General features: G+C 39.7%; 1 protein-coding gene across 1 annotated transcript; it reads right to left on the reverse strand.

Annotated features, from left to right (window-relative positions):
* Positions 1-488: 488 nt before the first annotated feature.
* vps41 (VPS41 subunit of HOPS complex) lies at positions 489-17,090 on the reverse strand. The gene is made up of 28 exons (XM_070853043.1): positions 16,927-17,090; positions 16,542-16,580; positions 12,879-12,986; positions 11,356-11,433; positions 10,034-10,108; positions 8,994-9,056; positions 8,803-8,868; positions 7,006-7,125; positions 6,767-6,913; positions 6,605-6,671; positions 5,902-5,999; positions 5,676-5,805; positions 5,426-5,541; positions 5,210-5,328; positions 4,620-4,701; positions 4,382-4,474; positions 4,157-4,284; positions 3,888-4,032; positions 3,656-3,697; positions 3,521-3,571; positions 3,294-3,431; positions 3,149-3,203; positions 2,578-2,718; positions 2,332-2,468; positions 1,653-1,752; positions 1,518-1,562; positions 1,343-1,422; positions 489-1,146 (listed from the first exon to the last, which is right to left on the reverse strand). Exons 1-28 carry the CDS (start codon positions 16,945-16,947, stop codon positions 1,066-1,068), a joined length of 2,565 nt encoding a protein of 854 aa, XP_070709144.1. The 5' UTR covers positions 16,948-17,090; the 3' UTR covers positions 489-1,065.
* Positions 17,091-18,286: the final 1,196 nt, after the last annotated feature.

Below are 18,286 nucleotides of genomic sequence, written 5' to 3' on the forward strand. Positions count from 1 at the left end.
TTAGTCCATGTTATTTCTACTTATACTTAAGTAAAGGATTTGAGTAGTTCTCTATCTGATATGGAGGGAGCAAAGCCGTTACATATTTACAAAATACTAATAGTGCATCTGTATGTTTATATATTTATATATATATATATATAACACAAAATACAAATGAGTCATCCCTTTTCCATCTTTATACACCCCCTTAAAGGGTTTGGGGGTGGTTTTACATCTCTGTGTGCACCAGTTTGAGCTGTGGTATCAGTAATGTAAGGGTGACAAAATGAAATATTAAGTTATTCATATTCATTTTAGCTGCAGTCACATTCCTCTTTACGTTTTCAACATATTTACAGCAGCATCATGATACCACAGTGAAAGGAATACAAACACAAGATACACTTTTTAGCCTGTTGATGAATGAAATAACTGTTGACACATTTTATGTCATTAAACTGTCCTTTTTTGAGATAAAAGTCGGATGAATAAAAAACACTGTCTGATGACTTAAACAGATTATTTATTACATTACAGGCACCCATAAAACACACTCACACACAGTATAGTGTCGGTTTGAAATCATCCCTCCCACCTGCAGAGTCATACAGACGCTGTGTCACAGAGAAGTGAGTGTGTGGGTCTTCTTAGCTCTAATGTCATCTTCTCTAAACACCAAAATCCAGCCAGAACCAGTTTCCAACATGCAAATCTCAAGAAATCGAGTCTCCTGATCTATCTGAGTAGACAGGTTTGACTTGGAGTGGATTACAGAGAAGACATACATAATTATCTAACACAACCACAAGCAGTTTTTATCTGATTTTATTTTTGTCAGACTCTCGGCAGACATTTCATCACCAAATCACATTAGTGGCAGGCAGAACAAGTGCAGCACGTTGTTGTTGTTGGATATAAATATACAGAGACAATCCAATAGAACTGTTTTGCATTTTTGCTAGTGTACAGTTCAGCGACTGAGGGAAAGTGATATTCATTGATCAATGCACTAACAGTAAAGGGAAAGCAACGGGAGAGAAGATAAAAGCATCAATAATAACAGTGTGAGGGCATAAATCCCCGTTACTTTTTCATCTCCAGGATTCCACTTCCTGGGCCGCGCCTCTTCGCACTGCAGATGTTACAAAACTGCAGCCCAGGAATCTGAAATGGGGAAAAAGGGAAAATGTATAGGAGTCGCAATATAAGACAGAAAGTTATGTTTGAGATCCTTTGAGATAAAATACAACAGTGTCTGGGGAAGCACACGATGGGAAGATATGATTCATGTACAGCTCAAGAGCAAACTAAAGGAATGTGATGTGTTAGGAGTGACACAGAGTGCAGAGGCAATACTTACTGTTCCTGAAGATGGCAAACATTCCTTGTGGAACATGTGCCTGCAGTGAAACACCACCACGCTGAAGGGTTTGGCCATGTCTGAAACACAGGTGTGACTCAAAAATGAGCAACAAATAGCTTTCAAATGCAATACAACATGAAAATACTGGGAGACAACCACAAAGAAAACCCACCTGACGGTAATATTGTAGCATGACACGACTCGCAAATGTTCTCCTCTGAAAAGAAAACAAACATTTAGTGTGAGTACAGTTTAAAACGACTTAAATTCCACGTATTCTGCATGAACGCCAAGAAAGTGAACCCACCATCGACCCTGACTCCTCTCATCTGCGTTCTGTGCATCTTCTGGAGCAGAGAGAGGGAGTCGGCCACCAGGATCTTCTTACATCCTTCCCTCAGAAGAATCTTGGAAAAGAAAAAAAAAAAGCTGGTTAATAAACAAACAACACAATGAATAGTTCATGAAACTCATTCTTAAAATGAATGATAAGATACACAAGAATGTTAATCTCCCCAGCTCTCACTATCAAAAATAAAATATATTCATCCTACTTAACATACTTATGTAGTAATATAGTAAGAAACATCAGTAATCTTTGTGTTTGCAAAAAAAAAACCCAGTCAATGTTTTGCTCCACTCAGATGGAACTTGCAGCCAGATATAAAACAGAATAACTTGAGCTCTTTTGTTGATTTTAAAGTATTAATGCAACCCCCCGCTGACTACACTGGTATCTGTGATGGTGAAATTAAGCAATTGTAGATATTTTAGTTTAACTCTTGAGTATTCAATTATTTATTGGTGGTTTGATATCTATCTCTCTATCCTTTCTCTTTTATTTTAACTGAATAAATGCTACACTAGTAGTGAACAGTGTTTACAGCTATACTATTTTACCATCTGTAAGCCAAACAAGAGAAACTGTTAAAATTGATGTCAAGTGAGAAAAACATGTCAACTAATCTAAGAGAAACATGTCCAACCTGCAGATTGTAGTCCTGGAGGATTTTTACTAGTGAATCTCTGAGGTTTGGGATCTCCATGCCCTCTTTAATGCGATGTATGAGCAGGATGGGATCCACATGAGTACCGATGTTATTGAGCAGACCAGTGATGAATGCTGGGAAGGCAATAGCAGTAAAATAGACACAGGACAAAGAATATTACGAGAGTGAGAAAAAAAACGAAGACAGACAGAATAAGTGAGCCAGTGGGAGACTGCATCATACGTGGTTTGTCAATCGAGTAAGAGATGAGATCCTCCCAGAGCTCTGCATCGTCCTGCTCTTTGGCAAACTCTATGGCCTTGTCCACGTCCTCCAGCTCCTCCATGATCATCTGCAGAGCTCGTCTGCAGTTCCCCATCCGGCCTGGAAGCAACATGCTGGATTAATGTCCTCTCAATCATTTCAAACACACTTAAACACATTATTTTTGTGTTATGCAAATATTGTGTTGGATCCAAACGCAACCTTTCAAACACCATAATGACACAAACTAACTAACCGATCGAGCGGCAGACCAGCTACTAACGTGTTCTGAGGTTAAATTACTGTTTTTGTCAATGGAGTCTGGTAGCTTTGAAGGGAGCACTATAACAGCTGTTTCTGGTTTAAAAAAAGAATCTCACAGGTGTATCTCTGCGGGGATCCTTTCTATAATGTTGAATGACACACATGACAAACACATGTTGAATGACAATTTGAGCCGTTCAGTGGTTACATCAAGCACTTTTAATGAACATATTTTGATGGGCACAGTTGCCCCACACCAAAGTTGTCCTTTAATTTGAACACTTACTGAGCAGGAAGACAGTCTCCTCAACAAAGTTCCTCTGCTGACAAATCTCTAGAGCCTGAGAGAAAAACACAGAAATGAGAAGACGAAATAATTCACGTCTTGTAGTTTTGGGAAACTAAGCAGCAAGATAACGTAAAAATTGTACCTTTTCGAGTGGGCAGTGCGTGCTATCTCTCAGGAATGGTAAGAGATTTGGCCGGTCATATTCGGCATACAGGCCTATCTGTCTCTCGTGGTATTTTTGGCCTTTGTGGTGGTCCCGTTTGAACAGTTTATGGAGGTACTGTGGGGAACATGTGAATGAAATCAGTCCCGAATTCAATTTCGAAAGTTACGGTAATTATATTTAAAGTTATACGTATATGAGCCTACCACATGGAGAAGCTCGGGCCTGTCTGCTAGTTCCTCCACCACCCTGTCTGTCTGTTAAAAGAGAAAAGGGTTCAGCGGGCAGCAGATTTTCATCAGATCCTTAATAAAAGATGGAGAGAGGCCAAGTACACTTACCGATATTTTGTCTTCATTGTCGAGAAGCATGTCAACAGCTTTCTGATGACGCACATTTTGAGAACAAATTATTCAGATGGACAAAGACCAGCATGTTACATGTAAGACTGCTGCATTCATCGAGAGAACGTCATACAGTGCTCGTTTCTTTTCACTAAAAACACTTGAAAAAGTAAACATGTGACAATAAGCACGACAACAAAAAGTTTCCAGTCTGTGATCGGACTTTCACCTCTTTGTCGAAGTCCATGAGGAGCACGATCTTGTCCTCTATGGAGGAGAAAAGGTTGTGTTTGTGGATCAGCTGGTAAACATCTTTGTGTCTCAGTCTCAGGTAGATTTCTAAGGCTCGGTCGTACCGCTGGTCGTATGTGTACCTGCAGCAGCATCAAAGACCAACAAGTTACTTCATGCAGTTAGATGAAAACAAGATTAACAAGTAACATTTTTTAAGCTGTTATAATGATAATGTCTGAAGAATTGGTTCAGTAATGCACTCACAGTTCAGCCAGCGTGGTGAGCAAGGTTCTGTTAGTGGGGTCCTTCTTCTGGTGATCAGTGACCGCCTGAACAATGGCCTTGTTATTATACAGCTCTCCAGGCCATTCCCGGATCAGCGTGGCGAAACCCTTTGTGGACAGAGGGACAAACCGTTTGCTGGTGATCAAGCGATGGATTGACACTGGATTTGTTGCAGGATGTCAAGACTTTTGGGGGACGAAGTACCTCATAATCAGTTTTGAGAAATTCATGCAAGATCATTTCATAGATGGCCGGTCTGAGACGCAGATCTCCTCTGGGCAAATACTGACTGATGGCCTGAAATTGGAGGGACGTGGAGCAATATTGATAAAAAAAAAAATACACAAAACTTCATATAAAGAATGCATCTCATTTCATAATTGATCCAATTTCCAACAGAAATTTGTTTTGGCTGAACTCTGCACCAGATATCCTGACCCACCTTCAGCTGTCCGATGGTCTTGAACCTGTACACTTCATTTTCCCATAGTTCCATGTTTTTTCCAAGCACCTTTTGAAACTTCCTGAATTAGAAAAAAAACCCACTTTAATCATTCAGATGAAACAAGATGATTCTGTGTTTTTGGCCTTGTTAGCAGTGGCCACGCTTGTGACTGTAGAGTCACAAAACGTTAATAAGGAATGACCATACAGTATATAAGCTGTGTGCACTGTGTGCTTAAAAGTTCAGTCTTCACCTTGGAAATAGTACATGCTGTTTAAAGCTCTGGAAAAAGTTAGTAAGTGAACCTTGAGTTAATTTTTTTTGTAAAACAATTTGTTTTTGGTTGAATTCCAGGTAAAAATAAAATCTAATCTTATCCATTCAGTAACTGTGGTAGTTTTAGTGAGAATACATCTAGATTATGTTTAAGACACAGGTGAAATATTCTGCTTTTATATAGAGAATCTGAGTCTAGCATTTATAACAGAGGGCCTTTGTAATATGGACCATGGAGAATATAATTCTCCAAATATCTCACACACCCACTCATTGTGAAACATATTAACCTGCAGAACACGTGAGCTTACCTCGCTGCACCGTCATAGTCTCCTTTCTCCACTAAGTGATTGATGTAAGCCATCCCAATTTTCTGAACATCGTGTCTCTTGATGTTCTTGAAGCTGATCTCTGCAGCCATCAGGGCCTCCTGTCACAGTTAAACCACAATAACAGGACATGCAGTTAAAACTATTTAATTGTAGACTGTAACCTTTGCAACGTTCGTAAAATTCAACGGCACCAACCTCGTATTTCTTCTTTTCAAGCAGCCAATCGATATGGTCATCTTGGTCTCGCTCCTTGGCCACGACGATGTCTTTGGGACTGATGATGTAGAAGAGCGACTCTCCCTCTGAATGCTCTGTTAATGAAAATACATTTATGCCTCTGCGTATTGTACATTACAGCTGACATTTGATAGTCGATGCATAATGAAATCAGAGCGCAGTAAAAGGCTGCGTGACATTTCTCCGGGGGCTGTTTTTATAGTCTCACCGAGGCGGTAGTCTCTGCACTCGTTGTCTTGGAAGTTGCGCACAGTCAGCGCGTCTGAGGAGATCTCCTCGCAGCTCTCGGGGTGAGGCTGGATGATGTCGAGACGAGGCCGCGCACGAAACTCCTCGTCCTGCACACACACACACACACACAAACACACACAATCATACCACGTTTGCCCCTCTGACATATTAGTAAAACATATTAATGAAAGAAGTATCATTACCATGTGATCAGTGTTCTCCTTCACAAAGTACAGGGTCACGAGTTGATCTGCCAGCGGTGCCAGGCCACTGATGAAAAACTCGGTCTCAAATGCAGACACTGTTTGAAAAAAAATTCAGAGAAACCAAACAAGAGATGATGAAATACACCATCCTCTTGTTATAATGCATTTAATCTATTTGTAAGTTGTCCACACAACCAGAGTTTTGAAGTCCTGCTCTACTATATCAACCTCTGCTGCTCTCCTTGTTGTTAAAATGCTCCTGCATCATTATCACTAACACTAATTCCTCTACATTTATCACAGACGGCAGAAAAAGCCACTGGCTACACCGGAGCTTAGCTTGACTGCAGGTCATTTGGCTCCCTTGTTTTTAAACACTGTGTTTTAAACCTATCTCACCTACTGTTATTCTAGTTCTTTTTTTATTCATCTATTGTGGTTGCCTGTTCTGTCTTTATGTTATAAAGCACTTGGTAACCTTTGTTTAGAAAAATGCCATATCAATAAAGTTTTTGTTCTGTTCAAACTGTAAATAACTTTAGCATATTCATATCCGCTGCATATGTACATTATTTTGCACTTAATGCTTCTGCACTTCTGTTAGATGCAAGATGTCATTTTGTTGTCTCAGTTCCTGTGCATTTACAATAAAGTTGAACCTATTACATTGTAAATATGTGTATACTATATGTGTTTATACTTATTTCCACATAGCGGCTGGGCAGGTCTCTCATTTCGGTGGGATTTCGCTCTTTTACAACACAAATCTGAGGAGAAAGGAAAAAATAACAGGAAATGTGAAAAACTGGAATTGCTGGTGTCTGTAATGACTAATGAAAATGTAAACAGAAAAGTAGCAAACCTTGATGGAAGTCCCCCAGCCAACTATGAGAGTGGAATTGTCTTTCCAGCACAGGCTGCACGGGTACATGTCGGGCCTCAGGCTGACATTATCACGCAGCACGTTTGTGATCCGCTGTTTCGTACTGAGATCATAGATTTTAACTCCCTAAAAGAAATCAGGAAAACCCAACTTTAGCATTTTCACATTCATTGTTGTACATTTTATTGGGGTCTGCAACTTTTCTTGGGGTCACTCACCACATTGTTGGCCCAGGCAATGAGGTTAGCTCTCCACTGGACATTAGTGATTGAGCCCTCGCCTTCATGAAGAACAGACGTCTTCCAGCGATTCAACCAGTTCCTTTCATACATGAGCAGCTTTGAGAAAGAAAACAGGAGCACATTTAATACTACACAGTTTGCACCTTGAATTAACAGCAGCTCGGGGGTGCAGTGGTGCATCCCTGCCTACAGAGGGCAGTAGATGAACAGCACATCACACAGGGGCAGACAGGCTGGCAGGCAGGCAGGAGCTGCTTCTGGCAGAAGGGTGAAACAGCATTACAGATTTAACTTTAACTGTGGGGAACTTTCTCATTCACGCTGCTAATGATGAGCTAAAATCTGATTTTTTTCCCCTCATATGAAGATCTTAATTCCACTTCAGTGCATTTAGGCACAAAGACAATGAAGACAGATTGCTCATTAGACTCCATCTAAGTGGGAATGCTTCACATTAGCTTCACATTCGGTGGAGGAAGAAGTAATTTTACAGTTTCACACGGTTGACGTAATTTCCAAGTAGAAGATGGTGTGAAAGCCATAAAGAAAGGGCTGAAAAACTTGATGCATTACAAGCATGATTTCATACATCCTTCTTCCTCTCATCATAATAGTTACGGCTTCTTTAGGACACGCACCATTTGTTGTAGTCACAGTGGGTTAGGTGAAGTACAGAAACAAGTATTTAAACACGTTCCGTTTTCACGCCATACATATGTAGTGTATTGTCTTCTCTTGTGTGGAAGCTCAGCAACAGTATGGTGTGAAGATAACCACAATGCAATGCAGCATCAAGACGGCCACAGATCTCTTTCAGAAACTGTAGTTTAATGTTCAGGCCTTGTATTGTATATGCCGTAGAGGACAAAGCCTGTCATTCACATTCCTGACATTGTTACTGTCCTTACTATATAAAAGTGATATGAAAAACACCTTCTAAAAGTCCATAATATTACCAAGGATGCAGAGAGAAGGTTGTATAGGCTCTTTAATTCAGCGGTTGGGCTATGTTAATAAACAGTTTGCTATACAAAGAGATGATATGACAAAAGAGCTGTGGCGACAAAATTGAATTTCCTTTGACAGGATGTGGCTCCCGTTGAGGCTTATTGATTTTCATCACAGTCACATTGTGGAGGCCTTCGCAACTTGGAACTGAGAGGAATCAGTGCCAATTGAAAGAAAATGGCAAAGTAACACTAACAATGGGGTTTCATAAAAAAGTTGTTTTTCCTCACCCCTGTTGTATAAATGTCAGTATACTTTATTTATGGGTGGTTTTGCCATGACGCTACTCCCGAGCAGTCCACAGTGGTGTAATTGGCATGTGGTAATAGGTAGGTGGTTTTACTTCCGAAAAACACAACAACAAATCTGATGTCTAAGATGCTTTTCACCTTTCCTTGTGACATACCTCCCCGAGACAACTTTCAGGAAAGAGATCACTGTATGCGCCCGGAAATCTGAAGACTATGTACCCTCTTGATAATGACATCTACTTGCTGTGCTTGTGAAGCATTGCCTTTCAAACACTGTTGAGCGAACAGCACTTTGTGAAAATGGGCAGCTCTCCCAAGAGCACTCCAGCAAAGAGACAGAAGAGTAAGAGCCTTTCACACCAGACAAAGGCCTGTGCATCGCCTTCAGCCGAGCCAAAGTAAGGAGGTTTGCAGGATTCGGTTTCACCCGGACACAATCAAGATGAATTGGCAGGAAAAGTCTAAAACTGTATATATAATGACTGCAAAAGCAAATACTACTACTCAGACCTACCTTGTTGCCCCCAGTGACAAACTGTTTGTAGTTTGATCTGGTGAACTGAGGGTGTAATGCCACCACCTGCAAAACACAAAGGACAGATTAGACTACGTAGTTTTTATATGGGATTTTTCGTTGTATTCAGGTAATGGTAAGAGCTGCATGCCAAGACACGTAAGTTTTCAGAGAATTTGGTTTCAGCTTACTTTGACGGGACAGTCAAAGTTATCATGGAAGCCCTCTCTTGTATAGAGACCAAACACTTGAACCTGAAACAGAGACGAGACGGCAGAACGGCAAGAAAAGGTGAATAACTCAAAAATTTCTCCTTTAATTGCTGCCTCTGCAACTATCTGAGGCCAGCGGGGGGAATTGTGGTCAGAGAAGACTTTGATTGGCTCCCTATTTCTCCGCTGGGTCACCAATTAGTGGACAAGTTGATTCTTTGAACCCTGCAGGGTTTAGAAACATGAGTCCTCATCTTGGACTTGACCAGGGCTTCAGTCAGCTACAACAAACCCTAATGTACCATTAGAGTACATGACACCCAGTTTCTCTTTATCTGAGGCCCAAAGAGGAAGATGCTTTTTTTTTTTTAAAGTAGGGGAATAATATAAAACTCTGATGCAATCTCTTTTTTTGAACCGCACCAGCGATTAAGGATTAAGTTAGATTTTCAAAGGATTAACAGCCAACTGAATTGGTTGAGGGCAAACAATTGCTGTAGCATTGATTTTAATTGTCTGCTCCACTTTTTGTGCGACAAGATCTTGTTTTTGCCACCAGAGTGCTAGAAGTAAGGGGGAGGGTGATATCAGAGAGCATATCTTGACTGCGAAATCCATGAAGGATGGTGGTAATGATGAGAAGAGACAAGATAACAGCAAGGTGGAGAACATGGAGAGGGTATCCATAGACGGCTGATGGCTGACTGACAGCTCAGCGGATCTGAGTGCAATCCGTTCCCCTACTCTTCAAAATTGGTACAAGCTTTTTATAAATTCCCGCATCATGAAAAAAATATGCGCTTATGAGTAGATGTGGCGAAGATAAAAGTTTGGGTTAATGCTCCAACCGTGGAAGAACTGCCTTCTAAAAATTCACCACCAAACACCTCAAGTTCCACATCATTAGCATAAAGTTTAACACTGATAAGGTGAGTTTTATATGAATCTGAGGATGAATTATGAAAGATGCTGCAGGCCCAGGGATCAGTAACCAGCGGTGATGAGCAGAGAGATCTCACCTTCCCATCCTCGGAGCAGATGCCCACATGCTCTCCACTTTCATCCAGACTGATCTGGTTGATCTTCACTGAGCTCTGCGGAGACACAATATCAAGGCATCTTTTTTTTAGAGGCGGGCGAATATCTTTGTGGCTGGCCAAATGTTGCTGGCTGACATTTTACCCCACTAAGTGAAATGCCAGAAAAAGCAAAAAAGGCAAAAATTTGAGTATGTAATGGATGCATAGTCCCATATGTGTCAATGCATAGAGCGTGGCATTAACACTGTGAAGGTTAGGGGGTCCCAATTCACTGCTGATGCTTTTAAATTTTAGACATTCATGACACTATAGGGCTCTTTAGATAAAAGGATCAACCAAATGGCATAAATTACAGCAAATGTCACTTAAAAACCATCCCTAAAGGGTTGACTGTGTAGACTAAAGGGGAAAAAGTTTTTTGCTTATCATATATTTACAATTTCTCAAGTGCATTAGGTTCACCTGGGTGTTTGGTACGCATATTAAATCCATTTCTGTTTTTCACTGTATTCTTACCCATTTATTTTACAACCTACGTCACAAATCCATCAGCCAGAGCGCAGCGGTGTTCTTCTGTTCAGTAAAACACCTTCCTTGTTTTTCCCAGGCAATGACTGATAACTGGCAGTAAGTTCTTTAGGTGAGTAGCACTTGAATCAATGTGCTCAGCAGGGACACTACGGTCAGAAGCATGAGTGCAGGTAAACTAATGTAAAACTGCCCCTTTGTGTCGGACAAATCAGCCTTGATTACTGAATGTTTTTGACTTGCAAATTAAATTACTGTTCGGAACCCATTCCCTCCAAAACAAGTGAGGAGACACGCATGCAGGAAGTAAAATAGTAGGACTAAATCAGATTTGTAAGATTAAAGGAAGAGTTCATGTTTGGGAAATATGTTTATCTTCTTTGTTGCAAATAGTTAGATGAGAAGATTCAAATTAAAATTTTGACCTGATGATGGCACTAGATGAAAAGTCAGGGGATCATAAAAGTGATAACAATTCATCTTGAAGGAGACATTTTTTTTTTTTTTTATTACCAAATGTAGATAATTTCATGGCAATCCATCCAATAATTGAGATATTTCACTAAAAACTATAAATGTGAGCTTGCTGGTGGCACTATAGGAAAACTCAGGGGATCACGAGTTATTAGAAATATTTATTGTTAATATTCCGATAATATATCATATGATATTATTATCAGCATTAGTCTTTAACATTGGTAAAAAGTTAATCACATGTACCAGCAGGCCTACAGAATTTCATCATTGTAATCTAAAGGATTTATTGTACTCACAATTTCAAACTTCTGAGTTACATTTCCTTGGATGTCCAGCAGGAAAACCTTTCCAAAATGGGTACCTAGGGCAAGAAACTGAACAGGGACAAATGTAATGTAAATCAAACCAGAAAACACTTGAAACAAATTCACGACTTTGGAAGAAATCTTATGCCTGATGAAGGCTGTGGAAGAGGATAAAAAAAATACTTCCTGGAGCTGGAGCGACATGGGCAGAGTGGGGATTGGGTGGGCTTGGAGGCAAAACTGTGAAATTGCAGGGGGTGGAAAAGCCCTATTTATTAAAGCATACTGTGTGAAATGGCATTTTTTTTTTCTCAAATTAAAATGCTTAAGCATAATAAATGCACTGTACATCTGACTTCTTCCCATGCTCCCCATGCAACCCAATCACCTCCCTGCCCAGCACAGAGCTATTATTTCTACTGAGCAGCAACTGGTTTCTGTGTTTTGTGCTTCAACAAAAGTGCATATGTGAATGTGCGTGTGTGTGTGTGTGTGTGTACGTGAGTCCACTGGGACAAAAAAATTATAGAAACTGGGGGCTTTTGGCATTAGATTAAGTGTGTGTTCTTCCACCCCAGCCCCTGCTCCATGCCCTCCTCCTAATCCCCCTCCCTCCTAGACCAGCATGTGGATGTGCGGCGAGCCCACCATGCTTCAGTGCAGTCTATAATGAAATGCTTATATTTACAGGCACAGCTGAGCATGTCAGACAGAGCCCCTGCAATCTCCCCAAATAAAATAACCAAAAATAAATAAATAAAGGGTTCAACCTTGTGAGGCGGAGCGACTTTTAAAGGGATTTATCAGAATGGAATTGTTCAAATGAAATTCCGATTCAGACACTTAAAATATGAGGCAACATAGGGCAATATGTGCCGTCGGTGGCTTTAAGGCTGTGGGAGTTTGCAACGGCGGAGGAGGCTGGTGTGACCACACAGGTAGCTGGATGGCAGAAGGTACACAAGCACACAAATCCCAGGAAGAAAGACAGTCAGATCAAATTTAGAATTTCAGCAAAGCAATGTCTCTCACTGTGGCATGCTTGCTATTTTGAGGTTTAAAAAAAAAAGAGGGGACCAAATCCTCAAAGTAAAAATAAATAAATGAAAATCAATAGCGGTTAATAAAACATCAGGTGAGGAGACATAACTGGGTATGACTTTCGCTCTGCTCAGGCGTGCATGTGTGCTGCTGGTGCCACAACGATTAACCATCTCGCTGAGAGGGGCCCTCTTAAAAATATCAGCATTCAGCAAACAACGGAGAGGAGCGAAAAATATGTAAGAGTGGGAATAAAAAGAGGAGAAGACAATGGCGTCTGGTGTCTTTTGATGTACCTCCCTGAGAGGAAAAGCAGGGGAAGGTGAGAAAAGAATGGGCTGCCTTTACAGATTGAACAGAGGGGATGAAAACCAAGTTTGAAGACTCTCAAATGTGTACATAAACAATGTGAAAACTGTACTTGAGATTGGTAGAGTGAAATGCCCTTGTGGATGGTGGATTATAACCTCTACCTTGTCATGGACGGTCATACAGCTGGCTGCATCCTTCTGGAGGATTTCTGTCACCCCGTTTGAGAGCCTCTCATACTTCAGCTTGGGCTCCTCCTCGCTGTCCTCCTCCTGGCAGAGAACGTAGCCTTGTGAGATGGGCTCTCACAATAACATTGATCACGACATTGATTACAACAGCACTGTGTCCTCTCACAAACGGCACAGTTCACAATGAAAGCTACAGACAAAATCATTCATGCAGTAAGCTGAAAAATGGAAAATGTCCACCTCAGTTTATTTAAATCCAACGCTCTGACTTAAAATATGATCTTTTTTAAATTAAGTGAGATGAGGTTCAACAAGATGGTGGCATGAGTTCATATGCTGCCACTGCAGCTCAACTTAAAGGTGCCCTGTGGAGATTTTGGCCACTAGTGGCGCTACTGAGCAATGTTTTTTTCAAAGAAACACTGAATGTAAACAGAACTTTGTTCACAATATAAATTCCACTGGTCAGTCACACAAGACTAAGCTTGATAAACATATTTGAAAAGAGAGTCAAACATGAGTAGAAAAATCAAAACTAGAAACTAAAAAAAGATCAAAATTAAATTGACTTGATGTCCAATGCATTTAATTGTCCTCCTCTGTTCAGATCAAAGCCTGTATATAAAGATGGATGACATGACATCCATCTTTCTGTACAGTGTATGGCTCAGACAGAACTCTTCACAAACACTCTTGTGTTTTCACTACATTTCACTACAACATGAGAATTATCAATGTAGCTCCTTCAAGTTCATTCTTGAAAAGGATGAGCCCTCATTAGGATATTCTAGTAATTATGTTTATTACCGATTAAAGAGCATACACTTATTCATTTTGTCCATAAAGTGGCTTAAAATAGTGAAAATTGTCCATTATAGTATCCAAGAAGCCACCATGAAAAATATCTTGTATTCCTGACAAAGAGTTCAAAACCCATCTATACAGTATCTGCAGCTAATCATCTTAAATGGCAATGAAAAATGTCAAATCTTCATTTTTTTGTTTGAAAAAAATCCCTGAAAGGATGAATCATCAATATAGTTGCTGGACAATTGAAGCTAATTGTTTCAGCACTACATATACACACACACATAATACCACTGTATAAAAGAAGATGATAAACAGGGGGGTTATTCTTAGTCTTCAGCAGCATCCCTACAACAATCTGCAGCAAAAAGTAACATAACCAATACATTTTGGTTTTACATCCACGACGCCCACAATCACTGCTGCAGTGTCACTGAGCAAGACAATGAACCCAGCAGGATCACACCAATGACCAATCCTACATGCACTCAGGCGTCCCAATAGAAATTCATTTGTCTTGCATGTGCGTATCAGGACATATATGCACAAAGACAAATTTTCATTACCTTGCGCGAAATGCAGCATTAAGTTATGTTTTCATGAGACCGTGCATCCCCAGTGGCAAACATGAATTTAGTCATTTCATAAAGCAAACTTAAGGTATTCTACTGTGTTGCACTTTCCAGTGTGAGCCAACATTTGCGGCCAGTCACAGCCTGAATATTACTCATAATTCAGTTTATAACCAATGCTGCACAGTCTGTGGCTGCCCAGAGGGTGCATCAACTCAAAACATTGTCTGCCATTATGTGCTACTGGGTTGGAGGTGGGGGACAATAGCGTGGAAAAAATGTTATTTTCAAAAACAATCCTTTCCCACTCAACAACGCCATATCTAGGCTATTTCCTGTGTATTCTGGTTGTGAGATTTCTGATGCGAGGGCATTTGTCACGGGTTTCAAAGGTGTATCAAACAACAAAGGCAAACTTCATCCCCGGAGAGAAACTACTCATTTTTAAACTTTTGCCATCTCTTGTAAGTTGTCTTTTGGTTTGTCAACTACTGAGCTGGCCTCTCTGCTGAAGCCATTTATGCCATTTTCTTTGTCTTTTGGCAGCTAAGATACACATAAGACACATATAACATTCTCCTTTAACTTTAGCATAGAAAGGAGGACGTGTCCTCTTCAGTAATAAGAACATTCTTTTTTCTGTCTCTAACACAATGTACCGCTGGGTGACAAATAACAGCAAATCTTGAATAAATGAGTAGAGAAGCTTGACAAATGCAGGTGCTTCTGCAGTGAACGGTTTGATGACAATAATGTGAAATGAAGTGAATTAACAGTCATCTAACCTCATCTAGAAGTCCAACAATTGGTCGATTAATCGATCAGTTGGCAACTATCAAAATAATCTCCAACTATTTTGATGATCGATTAATCATTTTTGCACAAATTCTCAGATTTTCAAATGTGCATATTTTCTGGTTTCTTTACTCCTCGATGAAAGTAAACTGACTAATTTTGGTACAAAATAAGACTTCATAGGGTGTCATCTTCGTGATGACTTGTCTTTTTCATGTCCTTTTACTCAGTGCCGGTCTCTTTTATTCACTCATTTGTTCACTCATTTTTTTATTGCTTATATACTTATTTTTGCATGTAGGTATTTACATTCTCATTATTATCTCTCTTTATTTTCTTCTTGTTCGACTTGACTGTCAAATTAATCTGATTATTTTGTTTCAGAGCTTAAGTGAAGAAGAGAGAATAGGTGCTATAGGTCTATTTTTTTAATCAACTGTCCTTGTAAGTTAAAATGAAACCTATTTCCATGACTATATGAATTGTTCAGGCATCAGGCATCGAAACTACACTCACAGTCAGGCTTATTACTGCATTATGTCATCATACGAATCAGACCAGTCTGGCCAAATTACTAAAGTAGTGAAGAGAACAAACTGTTACCCTCCTCCTACTTATTTCTTCTGGGTGTAGCAGAGTGTAGAGCGAGCAGGCCCTCAGTGCCGTCATCCAGTGAGGCTGCTGTCAACCAGCCAACAGCAGCAACAGATATCAAGCAAGCTACATTATATTGCACTATTAAGTAAATAATCAGCTGCACGCAGCCACTTGGTGGAGGCACACCATCCCACAGTCCCAAAAAGTTTCCCTGTGGGTGTTTGTGTCCGACAGTACTGGACAGACTGTGCACAGACATCAGAAAACAGGATGTAGCTCTGTCTATTTACAAGTCTGGAATTTTTCCCTTTCTCTTTCGCACCCTCTTAACTGTTTTCTTCTGAGAGGTGCAAGTGTCTGCTGTAGCCTTTCCCTGATATTTCATTCTATTCTCTACTTCCTTTAAAGACCATCTCCCCTTCCTGCCAGGCTGATGTGTATAGCTATGTTTTATTTAGTCTACTTGTGATTCTCAGAAGCACAAGTGTACTGTAACATGCCGAAGCTCAGTCATAATATTGATGGATCCAGACAGCTATCTGTAATTCATGAGTGTTTGACACCTCTCAAAATCTGACAAAGTTCCTTTTGGGATTAGGCTGGGTTGATAAAGGCTGGCTGTGTATTATAGCAAGTTTTATTTGAGTTACAGAATCACCCTTGCTTGACAGAAATATGCAGTCCTGTCACTGACAATATGCTGCTTTTAATGCATTTCTAAATGGCCATACTGGTGTAACAGCATTGCATTGTAGGTGTAATTTGTTACCAAAATGTTTTAGCTCTATATAAACTTCCTCTCCCTCTTGATCTTTCTGCAGGACAAAAAGAGAGGGCACCACAGTGTTGGTCATGTGTTTCTTACCTCAGACTCATCTGTGAATTCCTCACTTTGTTTTCTTCTCTGAATGGAGAGACATTTTGAAAAGATTTCAACGATTTGTCTTATACATATTAAAGCACCAAAGCATAACCTAGTGCCACATAAAATGTAACTCAAACACACACTGGAGATGAGGCAGGGCACAACAGCTACCATGTTTTACTTGCAGAAGGCAGCATAAAGATATCAAACCAATGTAAAGCTATTATCACATCACAAATGTACGCTTCCCAAGAGACACAAACAATTGACTAAGAAGCTGAATCAAATCAAAACGCAGCTGACATTATTCCCCGATCACATTTATTTCTCATTTTGACGCATAAATGTATAAAACGTCAACATTAGCCGTTAGCATGCTGCTTACCTGCTCCTCTACTTCCGCCATCGTTATCAGCTGTAACGTAATCCAAACAGAATAGTTCTAATATCTCAATATGCGTTAAGAAAATACATATTAAAGGTCCACGATGCCGCTATTAGATTTGCTTCCTGTGAAATATACAACAAAGTGATGTTTGTTGTCGATGCTTCTCTGTCATCAGTTAAATCACATGACTGACACAAAGCCGCGAAGCATCATGGGTGTTGAAGTCTTTCTGTCGCCAACCGTTGAGAGGAGGACAAGTGACACTAATTAACAACATTGAACAGGTAAGACCGTAAATGTGTTTTATACCGTGATATTTATGTTTATCTAAAGCTCTTCTTCCTATGAAAGTAGTTTTTGCTCGGTTTGGAATGTGTTCTTTCTCTTGTGTTCGTATTTGGGACAGTTAACCTAACAATCAGCTCTGTGGAGAACTGTCCATTATTAAGCTAACTGTTAGCTAACAGTGTTTTTTTTTCTTTGGGATGACATTTAAATTCAAGGTCTCACCCTCAAAAGGTCTGAAACTGCTCAAACTACTGGCAGGAAATTTAATCAACCACAAATCATATCATCACAGAGGTTTTATTACACCAACTTTAACAATTTGAACAGGTGCCAAATCAAATGAATTAATGCAATAAATTAACAACTATTAATAAAACAGTTGACCGCTGTGATGGAGGAAGTTTTCGGATCGTTAAGTGGTGGAAAAGTAACTCAATACATTTAAGATACTGAATTACTTGATTATTTTCATGTCATGGTACTTTATCCTTCTTCTCCACTACATTTCAGTCTCATTTATGGCATTTTTTCTCCAGTAACGTTACTTTTATTTACAGAGAGCAATAGTTGGTGGTGACTTTGGGGATTTTCCATACAAAACATATCATAAGATATAATCATCTAAATGAAATACTATTAGAATAGAATAAAGAGTAGTATAAAGTAGTTTAAAACAGCACTACACCAGCCAACTAAACATTAAAATACAACTTGCATATTAGTCATATAATATTAGAATTAACCACCCTCAGGGGTACTTTTACTTTGGATGCACTGATTGAATTTATGTTGGTAATGGAGCATCTTTACATCATTGTATTGCCACTTCAGTCAAAGTAAAGGATCTGAATACTTCATCTGCCACTGAGAAGAAATTGTAAAGCAATGTTGAAATATTTTACTGCAGAGAAGTTGTAAGCAAAACCTACCAAACATAAAAGTAGATAATGTAGAGTGGCCCCTTTCAGAGTGTGTTATGATATTATTATACTTTTCAGTTATTGCTGATGCATTTTCATGTATGCACCATTCATTTTGCAGCTGGTAAAAATTGAGCTGTTCTTTAAAG

Source organism: Pempheris klunzingeri, chromosome 21 (assembly GCF_042242105.1).
Source record: "Pempheris klunzingeri isolate RE-2024b chromosome 21, fPemKlu1.hap1, whole genome shotgun sequence".
NCBI lineage: Eukaryota > Metazoa > Chordata > Actinopteri > Acropomatiformes > Pempheridae > Pempheris > Pempheris klunzingeri.